This window comes from Schistocerca serialis, chromosome 4 (genome assembly GCF_023864345.2).
Source record: "Schistocerca serialis cubense isolate TAMUIC-IGC-003099 chromosome 4, iqSchSeri2.2, whole genome shotgun sequence".
NCBI classification, from domain to species: Eukaryota; Metazoa; Arthropoda; class Insecta; order Orthoptera; family Acrididae; genus Schistocerca; species Schistocerca serialis.
In genome coordinates, this window is record NC_064641.1 from 959,388,022 (window position 1) to 959,411,431 (window position 23,410).

The 23,410-nt window shown below is 41.8% G+C and overlaps 1 protein-coding gene across 2 annotated transcripts in view; it reads right to left on the reverse strand.

Moving 5' to 3' along the window:
• Positions 1–23,410, reverse strand: part of LOC126473610 (pre-mRNA-splicing factor ATP-dependent RNA helicase PRP16-like) — a 186,931-nt gene that overhangs the window by 7,600 nt on the left and 155,921 nt on the right. For both annotated transcript variants that reach the window (XM_050100779.1, XM_050100780.1), the window contains exons 18-20: positions 15,989–16,149; positions 15,747–15,901; positions 1,807–2,024 (exon numbers count right to left, since the gene is read on the reverse strand). In XM_050100779.1, the coding sequence (XP_049956736.1) occupies positions 1,807–2,024; positions 15,747–15,901; positions 15,989–16,149 (534 nt within the window). The remainder of the gene's footprint in view (positions 1–1,806; positions 2,025–15,746; positions 15,902–15,988; positions 16,150–23,410) is intronic.

The window sequence follows — 23,410 nt, forward strand, 5'->3', positions numbered from 1 at the left end:
TAAATCTACTGTGTTGGAGTGAGAATGGAGGACAGACGGAAGGAAGACTGGCACTTGGCACTCCATAAATGACAATATCATGAGAGATGGAGCACACAGTTGGACAGGAAAAATATATGGAAGAAACTCGACTGTGTTCTTTTCAAATGAACCATACTGGCATTTACCTTGACTGATGCAGAAAAACCATGGAAAACCTAAATCTGGATGTCCAGATGGGGATTAGAAAACACTCCTCTCAATGGAAGGATGGATCCCCGGAGGCAGGAACAAGGGCAAATAATGACACAACATACATACCATAAGTGTTCCATATCTACTGAGGCCAAGGTCTTTGGTAACCTAGGAGACAACTGTTAGATATTGTATTATTGATAATGCAAGGTTTATTGTTTGAGTGTACTTGTGTTTTATTAATCAATTAAAATATTGTGAAAAGGTTAGATTGCTATTCACTGCATAGATAACGAGTTGAGTTGCCGACAGGCCCAACATAAAGACTGTTACACATATGAGTTTTCAGCCAAGCCCTTCTTCAGAAATGAAAACACACACACATTCACACATACAGGCATGCTTCACACACACATGACCACTACCTCCATCTGCTGCAGCCAGAATGCAACTTTGGCACTGAACAAACGCAACAAACTGTAGTGGGGCGGGGAATGGAGAGGGACAGCAGGGTATGAGGTGGGGAGGGGGATGGGGGGGGGGGGTACTGCTGGCTGGTGTGTGTGCAGGGACTAAATACCAGCAAGAACAAGGCTGTCTGGCACAGCACTGTACACTGTTAAAAAATTAATCAATTAGTTGTTTGAGTTGGGAGGAAGCGTTTAGAATTTTCAGTTGGTCAGAATTAGTAGAGCAGTGTTACATGGAGAAGTAATTGATATAAAATGGAAGATTAATGTAGATGATGAGTGAGCACGGGAAATGTAATGAGATGATAAATATTAATTAGTGAAATGGTTGAAGAGATTATGATAAGGTGTTACTATAGAAGCAGTGCTCTGATTAAGAGCAGCAGAAGTGGTTAACAGTTGCACTACTGAATGTATTGGGTTAAAATACTTGTCAAATAAACAGTGACTATATTTACATACATTGTTCATCCTGAATTGTTTAAAACACACAACTTTCATACTACTGACTATTTCAATTAAAATGAATAATAATGAAACTAAGACATGAAAGAGTTACAGACACTGGATGTGAGGCACTGAAATCAATTGGGACTGGGATTCGAACCCTGGTCTCCTGCTTACAAGGCAGACGCTCTAGCCACTAAGCCACATGGACATGGTGGTCATTGTAACTGCACGGACTACCCTAGCATGCCTCCCGTCAGAACCAAATTCAAAGACTACTAATGTAGTGCCCCTTGCCCATCATCTTCATTACTCGCACCATTTTGCTGATTCCCGTAAGAGTTCAAGCCTGGTGTGCATCTGCATTGAAGAGATCTTGCCCTAATTTTGAAAGGACAGACACCACATATGTAAATAATGAAACTGTTTTTAAATCAAAACAGGGACATGAGAGGGATACTAAGTACACAGTTACAGCTCTTAACTTCCCCCTGTATACCTGTATGGGAGCTCTGCCCTTCAACTAAATAAAGTATGATTACCTTAATTAAATTTGTGCTGGATAACATCCTTGAAACATAGAACACAAGCATATGTGAAAATATGCAATATGTAAAAAATCATTTACATTAAGTCATCATATCATATAATTATGAATGAAATAATACATCTGCATCCTCAACATTTGATTTCTCTGTTCAGTGGTCACACTTACGCTTTTGAGGCTGCTTGCAATTTTCGTTCCTCTTCTTCCTTGCGCAGTCTGATCTCTTCCTGTGCAATTTTCATTTGACTTTCCATTTCTTGAAGATGCTCCAGAGCTTGTCGTCTCTTGGCTCTTCCTGAGCGACCTGTCTCCTTCACGGAAAAGAACATAGGGCCCAATTCTGCCAGCCAGTGGCCATCCACAGCAGTAACACACTGCATGTACTCCTATAGAGAAGGAAACAACAGATACATTAACAATGTCAGAGACAAATTCTCCAACTAGGATAAAAAGTGACAGGCCATCATTTCCTTTTCAATAGTTGAACTGTTTGTTTATTGGTTTTGTTTATTTGCACACCAAGTTACTACATAAACCTTACAAATTTGCTGATAACAAAATTTATCACAAATGTCAATCTGGATAACAAACTAAAGTAATGAAACATAAAATTTCATGCTTAACAGATACTGAGTTAAGAGCACACCAGTGTAAATAAAAGCTACAAAAAACAATCAATGCTGGAGGTAAATCATCCATAGGGCTGTATATATCTTTGGAGAGAAATACCACAAGACGATAAACAATGAAGCTTCAACAAGCTCTATCACAAACATCCCTCACATTTGACTCGTAAGTGCTGCAGGAAGTTTCAAGTCAACATCTGACTTTTGTAGTCATATACAACGTGCTCATGTGACAACTTAAGTGAAAAATGGAAAACAAGGGAGAAGGCACTGAGTTGCAGACAGGCACAATGAAAAAGGCTATTAAAATAATTAAGCTTTTGGACAAAGCTCTTCTTCCCCAACAGAAAACACACACACACACACACACACACACACACACATATATTCATATGAGCACAAGTCACACACTTACAGCAACTGTTCTGTGTGCTTTGGGTCCAACTGCAACTGTGTCTAACATGAACAGGAAATTGCTGATGTGGGTGGTGGTGATAATGGGGAGACATGGGATACGAAAGGGAAGGGACAGTGGGGCAGGATTGGGAGAGGATACTGTGCTGCCTGTGGAAGCGTGCAAGGATTTGACAGGGACATAGAGGGCTGCTACATGCGGTATTGATAGGCTGTGTTGGAGGACGGGGTGATCCTTTCCAAAGTGTTGATATTATTATTGTTATTATTATAGGGGTAATGCAGGATTAGGTTTAATAATGAATAAAAAAAATAGGAATGTGGGTAAGCTACTACAAACAGCATAGTGAACACATTATTGTGGCCACGATAGATACGAAGCCCACACCTACCACAGTAGTACAAGTTTATATGCCAACTAGCTCCGCAGATGATGAAGAGATTGATGAAATGTATGATGAGATAACAGAAATTATTCAGATAGTGAAGGGAGACGAAAATTTAATAGTCATGGGTGACTGGAACTCGACAGTAGGAAAAGGAAGAGAAGGAAACGTAGTAGGTGAATATGGAATGGGAGTAAGGAATGAAAGAGGAAGGCACCTGGTAGAATTTTACACAGAGCATAACTTAATAGTAGTTAACACTTGGTTCAAGAATCATGAAAGAAGTGTGTATACATGGAAGAAGCCTGGAGATACTGGAAGGTATCATATAGATTATATAATGGTAAGACAGAGATTCAGGAATCAGGTTTTAAATTGTAAGACATTTCCAGGGGCAGATGTGGACTCTGACCACAATCTATTGGTTATGAACTGTAGATTAAAACTGAAGAAACTGCAAGAAGGTGGTAAATTGAGGAGATGGGACCTGGATAAACTGAAAGAACCAGAGGTTGTAGAGAGCTTCAGGGAGAGCATTAGGGCACAATTGACAAGAACAGGAGAAAGAAATACAGTAGAAGAAGAATGGGTAGCTTTGAGAGAAGAAATAGTGAAGGTAGCAGAGGATCTACATCTACATTTACACTTCGCAAGCCACCCAACGGAGTGGCGGAGGGAACTTTATGTGCCGCTGTCATTACCTCCCTTTCCTGTTCCAGTCGCATATGGTTTGCGGGAAGAACGACTGCCAGAAAGCCTCCCTGCGTGCTCAAATCTCTCTAATTTTACATTCGTGATGTCCTTGGGAGGTATAAGTAGGGGGAAGCAATATATTCGATACCTCATCCAGAAATGCACCCTCTCGAAACCTGGACAGCAAGCTACACCGTGATGTAGAGAGCCTCTCTTGCAGGGTTTGCCACTTGAGTTTGCTAAACATCACCGTAATGCTATCTAGCTTACCAAATAACCCTGTGATGAAATGTGCCGCTCTTCTTTGGATCTTCTCTATCTCCTCTGTCAACCCGACCTGGTACGGATCCCACACTGATGAGCAATACTCAAGTATAGGTCGAACGAGTGTTTTGTAAGCCACCTCCTTTGTTGATGACTACATTTTCTAAGGACTCTCCCAATGAATCTCAACCTGGCACCCGCCTTACCAACAATTCCACTTCAAATCGTTCCGCACGCACACTCCCAGATATTTTACAGAAGTAACTGCTACCAATGTTTGTTCTGCTGTCATAGAATTATACAATAAAGGATCCTTCTTTCTATGTATTCGTAATACATTACATTTGCCTATGTTAAGGGTCAGTTGCCACTCCCTGCACCAAGTGCCTATCAGCTGCAGATCTTCCTGCATTTCGCTGCAATTTTCTAATGCTGCAACTTCTCTAGATACTACAGCATCATCCGCGAAGAGCCGCATGGAATTCTGACACTATCTACTAGTCATTTATATATATTGTGAAAAGCAGTGGTCCCATAACACTCCCCTGTGTCACACCAGAGGTTACTTGAACGTCTGTAGACGTCTCTCCATTGAGAACAACATGCTGTGCTCTGTTTGCTAAAAGCTCTTCAATCCAGCCACACAGCTGGTCTGATATTCTGTAGGCTCTTACTTTGTTTATCAGGCGACAGTGCGAAACTGTATCGAACGCTTTCCGGAGGTCAAGGAAAATGGCATCTACCTGGGAGCCTGTATCTAATATTTTCTGGGTCTCATGAACAAATAAAGCGAGTTGGGTCTCACACGATCACTGTTTCTGGAATCCATGTTGATTCCTACAGAGTAGATTCTGGGTTTCCACAAATGACATGATACATGAGCAAAAAACATGTTCTAAAATTCTACAACAGATCGATGTCAGAGATATGCGTCTATAGTTTTGCGCATCTGCTCGATGACCCTTCTTGAAGACTGGGTCTACCTGTGCTCTTTTCCAATCATTTGGAACCTTCAGTTCCTCTAGAGACTTGCGGTACACGGCTCTAAGAAGGGGGACAAGTTCTTTCGCGTACTCTTTGTAGAATCAAATTGGTATCCCATCAGGTCCAGTGGACTTTCCTCTGTTGAGTGATTTCAGTTGCTTTTTTATTCCTTGGACACTTATTTCGATGTCAGCCATTTTTTAGTTTGTGTGAGGATTTAGAGAAGGAACTGCAGTGTGGTCTTCCTCTGTGAAACAGCTTTGGAAAAAGGTGTTTAGTATTTCAGCTTTACGCGTGTCATCCTCTGTTTCAATGCCATCATCATCCCAGAGTGTCTGGATATGCTGTTTCGAGCCACTTACTGATTTAACATAAGACCAGAACTTCCTAGGATTTTTTGTCAAGTCGGTACATAGAATTTTACTTTCGAATTCAATGAACGCTTCACGCATAGCACTCCTTACACTAACTTTGGCATCGTTTAGCTTCTGTTTGACTGAGAGGTTTTGGCTGCGTTTAAACTTGCAGTGAAGCTATCTCTGCTTTCACAGTAGTTTCCTAACTTTGTTGTTGAACCACGGTGGGTTTTTCCCGTCCCTCACAGTTTTACTCAGCATGTACCTGTATAAAACACATTTTACGACTGCCTTGAACTTTTTCCATAAACACTCAACATTGTCAGTGTCGGAACAGAAATTTTCGTTTTAATCTGTTAGGTAGTCTGAAATCTGCCTTCTATTGGTAGTCTGAAATCTGCCTTCTATTACTCTTGCTAAACAGATAAACCTTCCTCCCTTTTTTTATATTCCTATTTACTTCCATATTCAGGGATGCTGCAACGGCCTTATGATCACTGCTTCCCTGTTCTGCGCTTACAGAATCGAAAAGTTTAGGTCTGTTTGTTATCAGTAGGCCCAAGATGTTATCTCCATGAGTCGTTCTCTGTTTAATTGCTTGAGGTAATTTCCGGATAGTGCACTCAGTATAATGTCACTCGATGCTCTGTCCCTACCACCCGTCCTAAACATCTGAGTGTCCCAGTCTATATCTGGTAAATTGAAATCTCCACCTAAGACTATAACATGCTGAGAAACTTTATTTGAAATGTATTCCAGATTTACTCTCAGTTGTTCTGCCACTAATGCTGCTGAGTCTGGAGGTCGGTAAAAGGAGCCAATTATTAACCTAGCTCGGGTGCTGAGTATAACCTCCACCCTTAATAATTCACAGGAACTATCCACTTGTACTTCGCTACAGGATGACCTACTACTAAAAGCGATAAACACGCCACCACTGGTTGCATGCAAGCTATCCTTTCTAAACACTGTCTGTGCCTTTGTAAAAATTTCGGCAGAATTTATCTCTGGCTTCAGACAGCTTTCCGTACCTATAAAGATTTCAGCTTCGGTGCTTTCTATCAGCGCTTGAAGTTCCAGTACTTTACCAACGCAGCATTGACAGTTTACAATTACAATACCAATTGCTGCTTGGTCCCTGCATGTCCTGACTTTGCCCCGCACCCTTTGAGGCTGTTGCCCTTTCTGTACTTGCCCGAGGCCATCTAACCTAAAAAACAGCCCAGTCCACGCCACACAACCCCTGCTACCTGTGTAGCCATCTGCTGTGTGTAGTGGACTCCTGACCTATCCAGCAGAACCCGAAACCCCACCACCCTATGGCGCAAGTCAAGGAATCTGCAGCCCACATGGTCGCAGAACTGTCTCAGTCTCTGATTCAAACCCTCCACTCGGCTCTGTACCACAGGTCGGCAGTCAGTCCTGTTGACGATGCTGCAGATGGTGAGCTCTGCTTTCATCCCGCTAGCAAGACTGGCAGTCTTTACCAAATCAGATAGCCGCCAGAAGCCAGACAGGATTTCCTTCGATCCATAGCGACACACATCATTGGTGCCGACATGAGCAACCACCTGCAAATGGGTGCACCCTGTACCCTTCGTGGCATCCGGAAGGACCCTTTCCACATCTGGAATGCCTCCCCCCAGTATGCACACGGAGTGCACATTGGTTTTCTTCCCCTCTCTTGCTGCCATATCCCTAAGGGGCCCCATTACGCGCCTGACGTTGGAGCTCCCAGCTACCAGTAAGCCCACCCTCTGCGACCACCCAGATCTTGCAGACTGAGGGGCAACCTCTGGAACAGGACAAGCAGCCATGTCCAGCCGAAGATCAGTATCAGCCGGAGACAGAGCCTGAAACCGGTTCGTCAGACAAACTGGAGAGGCCTTCCGTTCAGCCCTCCCCCTGCCACACCTCGAGATGACCTCCCACACTACCACGGGTGAGGGGTCAGCCTCAATGTGGGCAGTATCCCGGGCAGCCGTTGTCCGATCGGACGATGCGTGGGATGAGCTGGCTGTCCCCGACAAATCCCCATCCGGACCTCCACAGTGATGCCCATTGGCAACAGCCTCAATCTGTGTGACCGATCAAGTAGGTAAAAAGATGAGGGCTATTAGAAATCCTTGGGTAACAGAAGAGATTTTGAACTTAATTGATGAAAGGAGAAAATACAAAAATGCAGTAAATGAAGCAGGCATAAAGGAATACAAACGCCTCAAAAGTGAGATCGACAGGGAGTGCAAAATGGCTAAGCAGGGATGGTTAGAGGACAAATGTAAGGATGTAGATGCGCATATCACTAGGGGTAAGATAAATACTGCCTACAGGAAAATTAAAGAGATCTTTGAAGAAAAGAGAACCACTTGCATGAATATCAAGAGCTCAGATGGAAATCCAGTAATAAGCAAAGAAGGGAAAGCAGAAAGGTAGAAGGAGTATACAGAGAGTCTATACAAGGGCAATTTTCTTGAGGACAATATTATAGAAATGGAAGAGAATGTAGATGCAGAGGAAATAGGAGATAAGATACTGCGTGAAGTGTGTGAGAGAGCACTGAAAGACCTAAGTCGAAACAAGGCCCCAGGAGTAGACAACATCCCATTAGAACTAATGACAGCCTTGGGAGAGCCAGGCCTAACAAAACTCTACCATCTAGTGAGCAAGATGTATGAGAAACGCGAAATACCCTCAGACTTCAAGAAGAATATAATAATTCCAATCTCAAAGAAAGCAGGTGTTGACAGATGTGAAAATTATCGAACTATCAGTTTAATAAGCCATGGCTGCAAAATACTAACACGAATTCTTTACAGATGAATGGAAAAACTGGTAGAAGGCGACCTCGGGAAAGATCAGTTTGGATTTCATAGAAATGTTGGAACATGTGAGGCAATACTGACCCTACAACATATTTTACAAAATAGATTAAGGAAAGGCAAACCTACATTTCTAGCGTTTGTAGACTTAGAGAAAGCATTTGACAATGTTGACTGGAATACTCTCTTTCAAATTCTGAAGGTGGCAGGGGTAAAATACAGAGAGCGAAAGGCTATTTACAATTTGTACAAAAACCAGATGGCTGTTATAAGAGTTGAGTGGCATGAAAGAGAATCAGTGGTTGGAAAGGGAGTGAGACAGGGTTGTAGCCTATCCCCGATGTTATTCAATCTGTATATTGGGCAAGCAGTAAAGGAAACAAAAGAAAAATTCGGAGTAGGTATCAAAATCTATGGAGAAGAAATAAAAACTTTGAGGTTCGCCGATGACATTATAATTCTGTCAGAGACAGCAAAGGACCTGGAAGAGCAGCTGAATGGAATGGACAGTGTCTTAAAAGGAGGATGTAAGACGAACATTAACAGAAGCAAAATGAGGATAATGGAATGTAGTCGAATTAAATCGGATGATGCTGCGGGAATTAGATTAGGAAATGAGAGGCTTAAAATAGTAAATGAGTTTTGCTATTTGGGGAGCAAAATAACTGATGATGGTTGAAGTAGAGAGGATATAAAATGTACACTGGCAATGGCACGGAAAGTATTTCCGAAGAAGAGAAATTTGTTAACATCGAGTATAGATTTAAGTGTCAGGGAGTCATTTCTGAAAGTATTTGTATGGAGTGTAGCCATGTATGGAAGTGAAACATGGACGATAAGTAGTTTGGACAAGAAGAGAATAGAAGCTTTTGAAATGTGGTGCTACACAAGAATGCTGAAGATTAGATGGGTAGCTCACGTAACTAATGAGGAGGTATTGAATAGAATTGGAAAGAAGGGAAATTTGTGGCACAACTTGACCAGAAGAAGAGATCGCTTGGCAGGGCATATTCTGAGGCATCAAGGGATCACCAATTTAGTATTGGAGCGCAGCGTGGAAGGTAAAAATCGTAGAGGGAGACCAAGAGATGAATACACAAAACAGATTCAGAAGGATGTAGGTTACAGTAGGTACTGGGAAATGAACGAGCTTGCACATGATAGAGTAGCATGGAGAGCTGCATCAAACCAAATAATTTTATGAGATGATAAAGCTTATGAAGTATCAATTTGACTGTTATTCTAAAAGCTGTGATGAGTGAAGGTTACAGGAAATGTGTCCAAGTACACCACTAATTTGTAAAGTATGTTACACAGGTTATCTGTGCAGTGCATCGATGTCAAAAGTGACTGAATTTATTTCAGACTTACAATGACAAAATAATATCAATAGTGAGGAAGTTAGGTCTTGAAGGTAATGTTTCTTGGGGCTTGTGCATTATGATTTGTCAAGATTGGGAATGGGCAATGTAGTTTGACAATCAATGCACACAAATATAGGGAAATTCACTTGCTATCAAAATTCTGAAGATGAGGAAAAAATGCTAGTAAAAGAAAAGGTTATACAGACAAGAAATACTATCCACATTAATGAACAGCACACTGAGATGCACGGAAGGGAACTTCTTATTATAGTACACTTAACAATTGGCACAATGCAGTTATCAACATTTACTTCTTAATGAAAATGTGGGATTAAAGTTAAATAGGTTCAAAGTGAAGTAAAAGTGACCATACTGCTAGTTATTTATAAAATCATTAACATGTTAATATCATGTGACCAGATGGGTAAAATATCTACTCAACCAAGCAGCAGCAGGAGAACACACACACACACACACACACACACACACACACACACACACACACACACACATAAAGGTTCAGGGAAACTGCCAACTTTTGCAGCCAGTCTTCTGGCAGAAGGGTTGAAGGGGAAGGGAGAGGATAAAGAAGAAGGGACTGGTGAGGTTTAGGAAATGGTAAATGCTATAACTATGTATGTAATAATTGGCTGCACACTACAGTACCAGGGCACCAGCTACGCTCTGAATAATCTATCAATATCTATCAATAGGCACCAGAGCCTACCTGCGTTTGGCCACATGTCTTGTGCATATGGTACAACATCTGCCTACCGGAGCCCTCGCCTTTATGAGCTCAGCGCAGCAGGCACTTGCTCTCATATTGTGTTCATACTAATTGTCAGCAAATGCTTCTATCAGTACCTAGATTGTTTCTGTGTTTATGTCTATGTTCTCAACTGCAGTTTTCTTGTATATGAAAGAAGAATAAACTCTGGTTCATTGTGGTTGTGGTGTTGTTTGTGTCTTGCAGTACAATACAACTAGTGGTGCATGTAGTGTCCACTACCAGTTGTTCAGTCTATTTGGTTGTTGCTTCGCTTCTTCTGGCCAAGGAGGCAGTTCTCCAATCTCTCCTCGAGCAGCAGAAGGCTCTTACAGTTGCTACTTCGAACTTGCTGGCCACAATGCCTATACAAGCTTCCACACCGTCATTGTACCAGCCGCCCTTTCCGCCTTACAACAATGTGGCTGAAGACTGTGAAGCTTATGAGAAGCAGCTCTGGCAACACTTCCTCACTTTTGGTGTCACTGATGCAAACATCTGCAAGGCTTTATTCCTTTCTTGGATTTCTCCCCAGATCTACCAGCCATTTTGCCAGTTAGCCTGCATCACTTTCGTTCAACAACATGCATAGGTGGTTGTTGAATTATCACTATAAACACACACACGTCATTGCAGTGCACACTGGTATCTACTGTAGTCGTAAACAGCCACACCAGCACTACCGGGCATGGGTGGCCGAATTCCATGGCCTCAGTCGCAAATGTCAGTTTCTTACTGATGCTCATCATGTTTCCCATGCTGATTCTATGGTCTGTGACACCATCATTCAGTCGGCTACTGACAAGGAAGTGTGTCAACACACAATACAGTACAAGAATCCATCTTTGGTTGAAGTGTTAAAAATTGCTCGATCTTCTGAGGTATCTCGTGCAGTTGGTGATGAGACTGAGGCTTACTGTGACATCACCACAGTGGCTCCTGTTCCTCGTCAGGAATCAGCCAGTTTTCAGGGGGAGGATGATGTGGCAGCCACACAAACATGGCCCCTGCACTGCACTGGACAGCAATGTGCTAAACAACAACCACAGCAATGGCAGCACTCTGTACCCCATTTTGCCCACACTGTTTCGTGAAACAAGACAGGACCGCATTCCCTAAGCAATGAGCAACTTACAACAGTCAGAAAAAAGACATGTAGTGTCTGTGCATCATTCCCAGCCCCCTCCAGTAGACTTTGACATTATGATGGAACTGACCAACAGAGCTTGTTTGGTTACATATAGTAATACACAATACTCAAAGTAGTGGACCTCACAATATCTGAAGTATAAGACTTTGTGATACAGAATACATTTTTCTCAAAATAAGAAGACCACGTATGAACGTGGATGTTAAGTGTGCGTTCCCATTGCTTACAGAACATAAACTGTTTACTAAAGTGAGAGTGATGGACAAAGTCCTCAGACTGCGAGGAGATGTATGTGCAACCATGTATTTACTGGACACACAAACTCAGGTGGATTTAGCAAATCCAGCCTTGTCTCCAGTCATTTGACATTTGGTGAGCTACAACAAGCAGTTTATTCCAGTTTTGTGGCAATTTATGGCTCCCACTACGTATAGATCTGTGGTTCATTCCTTGACTTTTTTTGTAGTGGATGATGCTGACATTGCGAATTTGTTCTGTCTGGATTCTCTTAATGCTTTTGGTTTTCCATTCTGGACATAGTCCACTTCATCTGTGACCAGGTCCTTTACCAGTTGTTACATTGTCTATTGTCTGAGTTCTAGTTCCTCTTCACGGATGGGTTAGTTTGTGCCACTAATTTAGTGGCCCATATTATCCACAAAGCTACATCAAGACTGCATTTTTTCTATACATGCTTTATTCTAGAGCCTTTGTGTGAGCAAGTGAAATCAGAATTGAATAGGCTGACGTCATGGGATTCATACAGTTTATCACATTAAGTGAGTTGTCTACCTTCCTTGTGACTATTAAAAAGCCAACTGGTCAGCTTTGTCTCTGTGGTGACTTTAAAGTTTCAGTTAATGCTCAGTCTATCATTGACACCTTCCAATTTGCCCTGTCCTGATGAGGTATTGGTTAAACATGCAGGGGGTCAGTTTTTCTCAAAAATGATTTACCTGAAGCGTTTCTACATGATCTGTTCAATGAGGATTCTAAACGGCTCCTTGTAATTAACACGACCTTTGGGGTGTAACCAATATCAGCACTTCCCGATCGGTATGGCTAGCGCTCTGTTGATTTTTCAGCATTTTTTTTGGAACAGCTGGCGACACCTGTTTTGGGATGCATCAACTACCTCGATGATATTGTTGTGATGGGCACACCAAAGAAAGAGCATTTACATAACTTCTGCACCCTGTTCACAGTCTTACATACTGCGGGGTTGAAATACAACTGGGCCAAGTCATACTTTTTTTCATCCATTCTTTGTGTATTTGGGGTTTGAAGTTTCTCAGAATGGTAACAGGCCTTTACGTCATCGTGTCGCCAAAGTCACAGCTCAGACTCACCCTACAAATTTCAAAGAACTCCAAGCACATTCAGGTAAAATTGCTTATTATCCCTGATGTGACTGCATTGGTCCATCCTGCTTTGGGTCATCCCCTGCAAGCATTGCTTCACAAGAACATTCCTCTTCAGTGGATATTGGCCTGTGAGTGTACATTCACACTTTTGAAATCTAAATTACATTCTGCTGCTTGTTTGGCTACTTTCCATCCTGGTCACTACCTAGTTTTGGCTATGAACACCTCTCTGTATGGACTCAGGGCCATTCTCACACACTGATATGAGGATGGTTCCGAATGTCCGATAATGCAAGTACCAAAAATGCTCAACACCACTGAGCAGCGCTACTCCTAAGTTGAAAAGCAAACACTTGCTATCGTCTACACCCTCAAAAATTTTCACGTGTTCTTGTATAGATCTAAGTTCCACCTCATTACAGACCAAAATTCCTTGGTTTCAGTGTTTAATCCTTCTGCTTCATTGCCTGACAATAGCAGCATATTATCTCTAACACTGGGCTTTCTTTCTGTCTCACTAAACCTTTGAAATACATTTTCAGCCTATTGTATGGCATGCCAATGCTGACCCACTGTCTCAGCTTCCATTGCGGCTAGATATTTTGATCAGGATGAACTCCTTTGTTTCACTTACATGTTGAAAGTGCAATGTACAGTGGAAGGGTTTGCTATCAAGGGATGTTGGATGACAGTGGCTGTCATTGTTGATTTGGTTTTGTGTCAAGTTGTTCACTTTATTCAGCATGGTTGGCTGGCCAGGCCTCTGGGTTTTTGGTACTTTGCGTAACTATTTTGCCTTAAATCACTGCCTTTGAGTATCTGATGGAGTACTCTTCATTATAGACGGGCTGTTACCTATGGTTGTGATCCCGGCTGCCCTACAGTGGGACGTACTTCAGCTCCCACATCAGAGACACTGGAGGTCTTGTGTACCAAGTTACAAGACCATTAGGCACCTGTTTTGGTCTGGCATCGATGATGACATCATACATCTTGTCGCTGACTGCTCTCAGTGTGCTTCTCAACAGGTGACGTCATATGTGACACACTCTCTGTGCCCCGCTCTGCAGCATCCATGGGATTCATTGTTGATGCTTTCTCTATGGTTCTATACATTATCCACAGTCCTTCAATGTCAGCCACAGCTATAATTCAGGCCCCCTCTGAAATTTTTTCTATTGAAGGAGTGCCTTATACACTTTTGACAGATAACGATCCACAGTTTGTGCCTCAGGCCTTCCACAATTTCTACGCCTGTCAAGACATTCTCCACGTGACTGCTCCTCATTTTTACCCCCAATCTAACAGCAAAGCAGAACTCATAGAAAGACAATGCCTTGACATGCTTCTCGACTTCCTACAAATGTAGGCCACAGGGGGATTGCAGTCCAGTGGAGACACTCCTTGGTCACCAGGCACATATCCTGAATCTGCTCATGCCCGCACCAATGACTGTTGATGCGGGCTTGTTACGGTTCGCTCCAGGCTCCCCAGTCTACGCCCGGGAAGTCAACTGCCATCTGAAGTGGATCCTGGCAACATACCACAAGCTGCTGAGGCTGCCGCATCTGTATGGTATGCACTGGTGTGTGGCTGTGTGACGGTGTGAGTCCTCATGCAAAAGCGTGAGACGTGGATCTGCAGCTCTCACATCCACCTCCTCCCTCAGTGCATGTCCCTCCTATGGGGGTGGACTCGCACTCTTTGTGGATATCACTACCTCCCGCCTCTCCTCGCCTGTTGCTGAGTCTTCCCAAGATACTTCACTGCCATCTGTAATTCTGTCACTGGTTGGGCCAGCGCCTTTGAGTTCTTGAACACCAGTGTCCCCAGGGCCTCCAGACTGGGCAGCCTGAGGCTTCACTGTCGGTGCAGTTCCACCACATTGAGGAACTGGACAATGCGATGCAATCAGCACCGGTGGCACTGATCCTCTCTTATGGTACTTTGGAGGGGAGCAGCCACTGTGCGTGTACATGGCTGTGCCACTTGCCCCCTCTACTCACTGGTTCCAACTCAGAATCTCCCTCCAGTGCTGCCATCACCTGCCGTGTCCATCACAGAGACCACCAATGTTTCAACAGTTACCCCAATGCCCACATGGGCGAAATGGCCTTTCCCAAAGGGGGTTGGGGTGTTATGACACTGTATATAAGACTTTGATAAGAGCTGCAGCATTATGCCATCAGCGTGCTACATTTTGAATATTTTGCCACCGGCATCTATGCATTACAGCCACCAGGGCCTGCCTGCAGTGTACCACACGAGTTGTGCACTCTGCACAACTCTGCCGCACCATCTATCAGAGCCCTTGCCTTTATAAGCTCAGATCAGTGGCACTTGTTCTCATATTGTGTTCATACTTATTGTCAGCAATTGCTTGTATCAGTCCTGGCATTGTTTGTACATATTCTCAACTATTGTAGGCATGCATGTGGGAGAAGAATAAACTTTGGTTCATTGTGGTCATGAGTTGTTTTTGTCTTAGAATACGAGGGAGTTTGAGAAAGTTGCTCAGAATGTTGGGTCAGGGTAGGCTTACCAGCCGGGATGAGAAGGAAAAGATTTTCTTTCTCATCCCGTCCAGTGAGTCTCCCCTGACCTGGGGTTCTGGGTGGCTTTTCTGAGCTCTCTGCATTTCCTAAAACCTGCTAGTCCTTTTCTTCATCCCTCTCTCTTCCCCCTCAGCCTTTCTGCAAGGAGGAGGAGACAGTGGCTCAGCTTGCAAATTTCCTTAATCTGTACATGTGTGTGTTCTACTGCTGCTGCTTGGTGAGTAGATTGTTTATCTATCCAGTTACAATATATTTCAAAAATTGAAGATCCGTTATTTTCATTGATACATTAACATGTTAAGCTGTGTATACAGAAGACAAGAACAATTACATAACAGGTAAGATTATTTTTACTGAAATGACATACCTTTGCAGTCATAATAAGTTCATGGTAAACTACATAATCTGGTGTAAAACCCATTCCAAATAAAGCTGATGTTGGATGCAAATGGCAAGGCATTCCTGTACGACAATTTACATATTCACCAATGCCTTTAAGTCTAGCTGCCTGGTGGAAATATGCTGGAAATAAATTATTATAACATCTTACTTTCAAATAGAAAATGGAAATATCTAGCTTTAATGATTTTGTTCAACATATTTAATTACCTGAGCAAATGCATTTCCTTATTATATCCCAGTCTGTTCCACAAGAAACAACTTCAATCTTTTGTTGTTCTAATATATCTTTCAGTTGCTGACGAACTTCACGAACTTTACGCATGGCTTTAACGTGTATAAAGTGATCATTGCACCAAGCTGCTGAGTAACTATGAACAAATACAATCAATATTAGAATAACAGACCCAACATACAATTTCTCTTAAAAGTGATACAGCAGTTAACTTTGTATCAGAACAATGTAAAATGATTTAAAACAATCCCTTTGTACATCCACTCCAAATGACCTAAACAATAATTAAATATATTAACCAGAAATTACAATGTTATATGCAAGTATAAGATATGGATTTTTATCATGATATAAACTAACTAACAAAAACAATTTTCCTGGTTACACTTCCCACTTCCTGGTATCAGGATATTACAGTTTTCATTGTCCTACCACTTCCACTAAATCACTGTACTTTATGCTTTCAGTGCCAAGCCCACAGAATTTAAAAGTAATCAGAAACTTGACAAATCCTAAGAAACAATGGAATACTGTGCTTAACTTTGAGTATTACCTTTTCCTGTGTTTTTGGCAGTCTTAGGCACTTATACGAACATCTTGCAGTCTTTGTTACAATTTGTGTTCACAGATGCATCAAGAAGACTTTGTATCTGAGTCATTAAACAGTATTAAATGAAGAATACAGGGATATACTCCAGTTTCCTGGGTATCGTGAAGACAAGTTAGACTAATTACTGCAAATATAGAAGCATTTAAGGAGCCACTCATCCTACATGCCATATGTGAATGGAATGAGGAAAAACGCCAATACACTGTGTGTGTGTGTGTGTGTGTGTGTGTGTGTGTGTGTGTGTGTGTGTGTGAGTATCTCACGAAATAAGCATCAAATGAAAAAATTACAAAGTACGAAACTCGTCTAGCTTGAAGGGGGAAATCAGATGGCGCTATGGTTGGCCCGCTAGATGGTGCTGCCATAGGTCAAACGGATATCAACTGCGTTTTTTAAAATAGGAACCCCCATTTTTTATTACATATTTGTGTAGTACGTAAAGAAATATGATTGTTTTAGTTGGACCACTTTTTTCGCTTTGTGACAGATGGCTCTGTAATAATCACAAACTTATAAGTACGTGGTATCACGTAACATTCCGCCAGTGAGGATGGTATATGCTTCGTGATACATTACCTGTGTTAAAATAGACGGTTTACCAATTGCGGAAAAGGTCGATATCGTGTTGATGTATGGCTATTGTGATCAAAATGCCCAACGGGCGTGTGCTATGTATGCTGCTTGGTATCCTAGACGATATCATCCAAGTGTTGGGACCATTCGCCGGATAGTTACGTTATTTAAGGAAACAGGAAGTGTTCAGCCACATGTGAAATGTAAACCATGACCTTCAGCAAATGATGATGCCCAAGTAGGCGTTTTAGCTGCTGTCGAGGCTAATCCGCACATCAGTAGCAGACAGATTGCGGGACAGTCGGGAATGTCAAAAACGACGGTGTTGAGAATGCCACATCAACATCGACTGCACCCGTACCATATTTCTATGCACTAGGAATTGCACGGTGACGACTTTGAACATGGTGTACAGTTCTGCCACTGGGCACAAGAGAAATTACGGGACGATGACAGATTTTTTGCACGCGTTCTATTTAGCGACGAAGCGTCATTCACCAACAGCGGTAACGTAAACTGGCATAATATGCACTACTGGGGAACGGAAAATCCACGATGGCTGTGAAAAGTGGAACATCAGCGACCTTGGTGGGTTAATGTATGGTGCGGCATTACGGGCGGAAGGACAATTGGCCCCCATTTTATCGACAGCAATCTAAATGGTGCAATGTATGCTGATTTCCTATGTAATGTTCTACCGACGTTACTACAGGATGTTTCACTGCATGACAGAATGGCAATGTACATCCAACATGATGGATGTCCGGCACATAGCTCGAGTGCATTTGAAGTGGTATTGAACAGCATATTTCATGACAGGTGGATTGGTCGTCGAAGCACCGTACCATGGCCCACACATTCACCGGATCTGATGTCCCCGGATTTCTTTCTGTGGGGAAAGTTGAAGGATATTTGCTATCGTGATCCATTGACAACACCTGACAACATGCGTCAGCGCATTGTCAATGCATGCGCGAACATTACAGAAGGCGAACTACTCGGTGTAGAGGGGAATGTCATTACACATACTGCCAAATGTATTGAGGCTGACGGACATCATTTTGAGCATTTATTGCATTCATGTGGTATTTACAGGTAACAGTATGCATTATCAGAAACGATAAGTTTAAAAAATTTAAAATTGTGAGCCATATGTTTGTGACTATTACAGAGCCATCTCTCACAAAGCGAAAAAAGTGGTCCAACTAAAACATTCATATTTCTTTACATACTACACGAATATGTAATAAAAAATGGGGGTTCCTATTTTTAAAAAACCAGTTGATATCCGTTTGACCTATGGCAGCACCATCTAGAGGGCCAACCATAGCGCCATCTGGTTTCCCCCTTCAAGCTAGACAAGTTTCATTCTTTGTAGTTTTTTCGTTTGACGCTTATTTTGTGAGATATTTGGCCTGGTCACGATCAATGGACCACCCTGTATATATTGGTAGTTGTGATTAACATGTATAGATGAACTAATTATTACAATTTCAGAAAAATTGAATGATTGGTTCAAGACAAAGAACTTCACAAACTGAACAAGTCAGTAACAAGTTGGTCCACTTCTGGCCCTTATGGAAGCAGTTATTCAGCTTGGCACTGATTGATAGAGTTGTATGATCTCCTGGACGATCTCATGCCAAATTCCGTCCAATTGGCATGTTAGACTGTCAAAATCCCATGCTGGTTGGAGGGCCCTACCCATAATGCTTCAAATATTCTCAGTTGGGAAGATATCTGGCAACCTTGATGGCTGAGGTAGTGTTTGGCAAGCATGAAGACAAGTAGTAGAAACTCTTCCCATGTATGGGTGGGAATTATCTTGCTGAAATGTAAGCCCATGATGGCTTGCCATGAAGGACAACAAAACAAGGCGCAGAATATTATTACTGTACTACAGTGCTGTAAGGGGGGCATGGATGACAACCAATGGGGTTCTGCTGTGAAAAGAAATGGCACCTCAGACCTTTACTCTTTGTTCTCACAGAATGTGGCTGTGACAGAAATATCCATAGCACTTCCCAAGCAAATATTTGGCCTGGAATCTCACTGACTGGAGCAAAATTATCTTCAATGATGAATCCTGCTTCAGACTGAGCCCCGATGTCCAGCTGAGGTGCGTCTTGAGACAGTGGTGGGAAACCAACCTGACTGTCACCTGATACACATCCTGACAATCAGGAGTGATGGTGTGGGATCACATTTCATTTCGCAGGACTCCCTGATTATCGGCGACACCTTTACAGCAGGTCCTATTTTGCTGCTCTTCATGGCAAGCTGTCCTGGACTTCATTTCAGCGAGATTATTCCTGTCTGCATATGTTGAGGTTTCTACTGCTTATCTTTGTGCTTGCTGAACGCTACCTTGGCCAGCAAGGTTGCAGCAACTGAGAACATTTGGAGTATTATGGGCAGAGTGCTCCAATCAGCTTGGGATTTTGAGAATCTAATCATCAACTGGCACAATGTACCTCAGGAGAGGATCCAACAACTCTATCAGTCAATGCCAAGCTGAATAACTTCTTGCATATGGGCCAGATGAGGACCAATTCATTAGTGAGTTGTTCAATTCGTGAAGCTCTTTTTCTTGAATAAATCTTCCAATTTTTCTCACATAATAATTCCCCCCCTTTCAATACTGGTACACCACATCGACCAATTTCCAACCTTTTCAGATAATTTCTTAGTGGTGCATCATCTTGTTTGTCTCAAAGTGTATGTGGTATGATTGGGAATATCTTGTGCCAGTCACTTAAAAGTGGTTTGCCAAGTACCTATGTACAAAACAGTGGACGATTTCTTAACTGCAGAGTACAAAATTCAGGGGTGTTTACTTGTGTTTTCACTACACTGCATGAGAATGGTGCAATACCCAGCAGCCATGTCTCATACAAATGGGCTAACGAACAGTGTGAGAATCAAGTTGAGGACATTATTCTGTTGGTAGGAAATAGTCCTTTAGTAAGTACACACCAAATTTCTACATGTCTCAGTGTTTCACTTACAACAATATGGCTGTATTATGTATGCACAGCCACTACCCTTATCATTTACAATTGGCATTTGGACATTTGTCACTGGCTAATTGCAAATCACTGAGTAATCTCACTAATGCTGATGAAAACAATTTTACTCATGTTGATATCAATAAAACTCATAATTCACTTTGATGTCCAATGAAAACCCACGTGTCTTTGTGGAGACACATTTTCATGAATGTTTCCCTGTAAATGTGTGGTGTAGTATCATAAACAACCAGTTGATTAGGCCTGTCATTTCAATGTATCATCTTACAGGACCTCTTTATCTAGACTTCCTTGAAAGTGAGCTTCCACCATTACACAAACAGGTTCCTTTGGCTACAAGGATAGGTGTGTTCCTCCAGCACGAAGGGGACACAAAACATTCTCGTTATCAGATGACACTGCACCTAAACCAAACATTCCCCAGAAGGTACATTGGCAGAACAATGAAAAATTAAACACCACAGATGAACTGATCATTCAGATTATGAATAGTGTTCCCTCATAAGAGAAAGTGAAGACGATCTCGGAAGAGTGAAAAGTGTTGTAAGCAGAATTTGAAGAGGGTGTATATGCAGACGAGGAAAACAAATTCCCAATTTCCTGGTTCAAAATACACTTTCTCCCAGATGCAAATACACTTTCTCTGTGTTAAGTGACAGTATAATTTCCCTCGGAACTGTAAAACTTATCAATCCTTTGAAGGGTTAAGGTTTTATGAACTGGCTTGAACTTCCTGGCTCATTAGTACACGACCATGAGAGGGAGGGGAGGGGAGGGAAGGCAAAATAAAATATAAAAAATTGATGTGCAGCAACAAGTATGCTGCATACTTTCATATTACAGTATTGTAAATTCGAACTCCACTAAACACAGCACGTTAGTTTTCGAAGTGTTGAAATCGAGATTGCGGTGTGCTTTTGTAAGTAAATCATAGATCATGTCACGTGATCTCGCCAGCCAATGACAGCAGATATTCCGAGCATACAACAGGTGATGTAGTCAGTCAACACTGTTAAGTAGCACGAACACACAAGAAGGAAAAATTAATGGTTTAAATTAATATACAAGTGTAGCTACAAGAAAAGCTACACTTTCACATACAATACTGGTCTCCAAGATCAATTAGCCACCAGAAAAGCTAAGCTTTCATGTATAAACTGGTCTTTTTTTATGTGTGTTATACTTTAAGAAACGTCACACAAATGTGCCAGTAAAATTTTTAAATAATGACATAAATGTCTGGTCTTCTGGCTCAAAATTCTTTTAAGTGGCTGGTCCTTAAAGCGTAAAGTTTTAAATGAGATTCAAACACTCTGTGATTTAAAAAATTCATCGCACATTCTCCTATGCAACATCATTCATCTTGCGTAAAAGGAAATATACACTGAAAGTGACACTTTTCAAACCACCATTCGCAGTATTTTCCCGCGAGCTATTAGAAATAGGTTCATTTCAGCAGTTGCCATTGACCGCCAGAGAACAGTCATTACTGCCCATGTGCAGCTACGATGACGTAGGAAGCCTGTATGTTTGTTTGTTCAAAGCATTAAGAGATCTTATATTACGTCATAAAAGAAACAGTACTTCAGATGATACCACAAGAGCATCAGAACTTCGTAAACCATACTAAAATACATCATTCCACTTAAAGTATAAATTTGTATGTCCTGATTCACAATGAAGTAGGCCCCAACTTGATATTGAGCTTTTCAGTGTGGTTTTCGGGATTTAAATCTTCTTGGAGTACCAGTACTGCATTACCTCATGTTTGGTTCTTTATTATGGCATAATGCCATACATGCCAGAAGATGAAAATGTGAGCTTGAAATCCAGCAAACAATTGAAACTAGCCAATAGTCTGGAATGCACCACTTCGTTTCAAATAAAGTGACTGCCTCGGTGGAAAGATTAATAACAGTCAAGTTTCTTTAGCAGACCGATGAAAATTACTTCATTGTTCTGCAAGGCGATTAATGCCTGACTGTTAAAAACCTAGAAATAAAAACTGAAACTAATAATGTATTTTAGCCTTCCATAATTATGTGAATGAATTTTAATTCATTTGCTGGCTCCAGGCCACAGAAATCCATATTGTTTTCATTTGACGTGAGAGCTGTAAATGAAGACAAAACAGCACAATCGCTAAATGTAAACACTGGGTGCCAGAAAAAAATTTTCCGGGTTGCACCTGTCTGTCTGCTACTGCTGATACAGACAACAGCCAGAAGTGGGACAATGTACTGTTCATACGTGACTCAACTGTGCAGGCACATGAGCCCACTGGCAACTGCTCTTATGAAAATAATATAAACAACTGTGATGTCACACTCATCACAAGCAGTTTGTTGTTATGAAGTGTTGCATAGTCTTTCACCCTAATGCCTTTAACACATTTTGCTGTTGGCAGACGCTTGTGTGTGCAGTGTGTTTTGTTGTAAATGACGCATTTCCTTTGCAACTTAAAGTTTTACTTAATTTTTTCCTCTCGTTTATGTTTTATTGCTGCTGTATAATTCTGCTGTAGCGGGATAAAATAACATTCGTTGTTAGACTGTCAGTTGTAAGCAGTCAAAATTACAAATTTAATTGAAAACTAAAACACTGAAAAATTCCCGGAATTCTAAAAAATAGCCGTGTTTCTCCTGGATGAAAAAATTCCAAGGTTTTTCCCAGATTTCCCGGGGCGTGTACACCTTGTTGAAAGTGTGCTGAAGTGAGAGGCAGAATTTATGAAAATCGGCTTCGAACTTCATCATTTGCCTTTGTTTAACATTTTCTGTGAGTGTTTGGGTTATACTCTTAACAATTGTAGCTCTGTAACCAATAACAATTGGACACATGTTATACGGAATGCTTTATTTGAATCAATTTGTACTACCACCTCTTAAAGTATTCACTATTTCTCCTGAAACAACCTGTATGTATTTCAGAAGGGAAACAACAACATACAGGGAGCTTTGACAAAGGGAAGGTTATTATGGTTCAGCACCTGAAAATGAGCATCTCAGAAACGGCAGAGCTAGTCAGTTGTTTGTGTACTAATGTTGTGAGCATCTACAGAAACTAGATGAAGGGTGATGAACAATGAGTGGGCAATAAGGTGTTGGATGTCCACACCTCTTCACGGAATAGGGAGTTTGGTGGCTTGTCCTATCTGTGAAGCAGGACAGACAGTGATCTGTGGC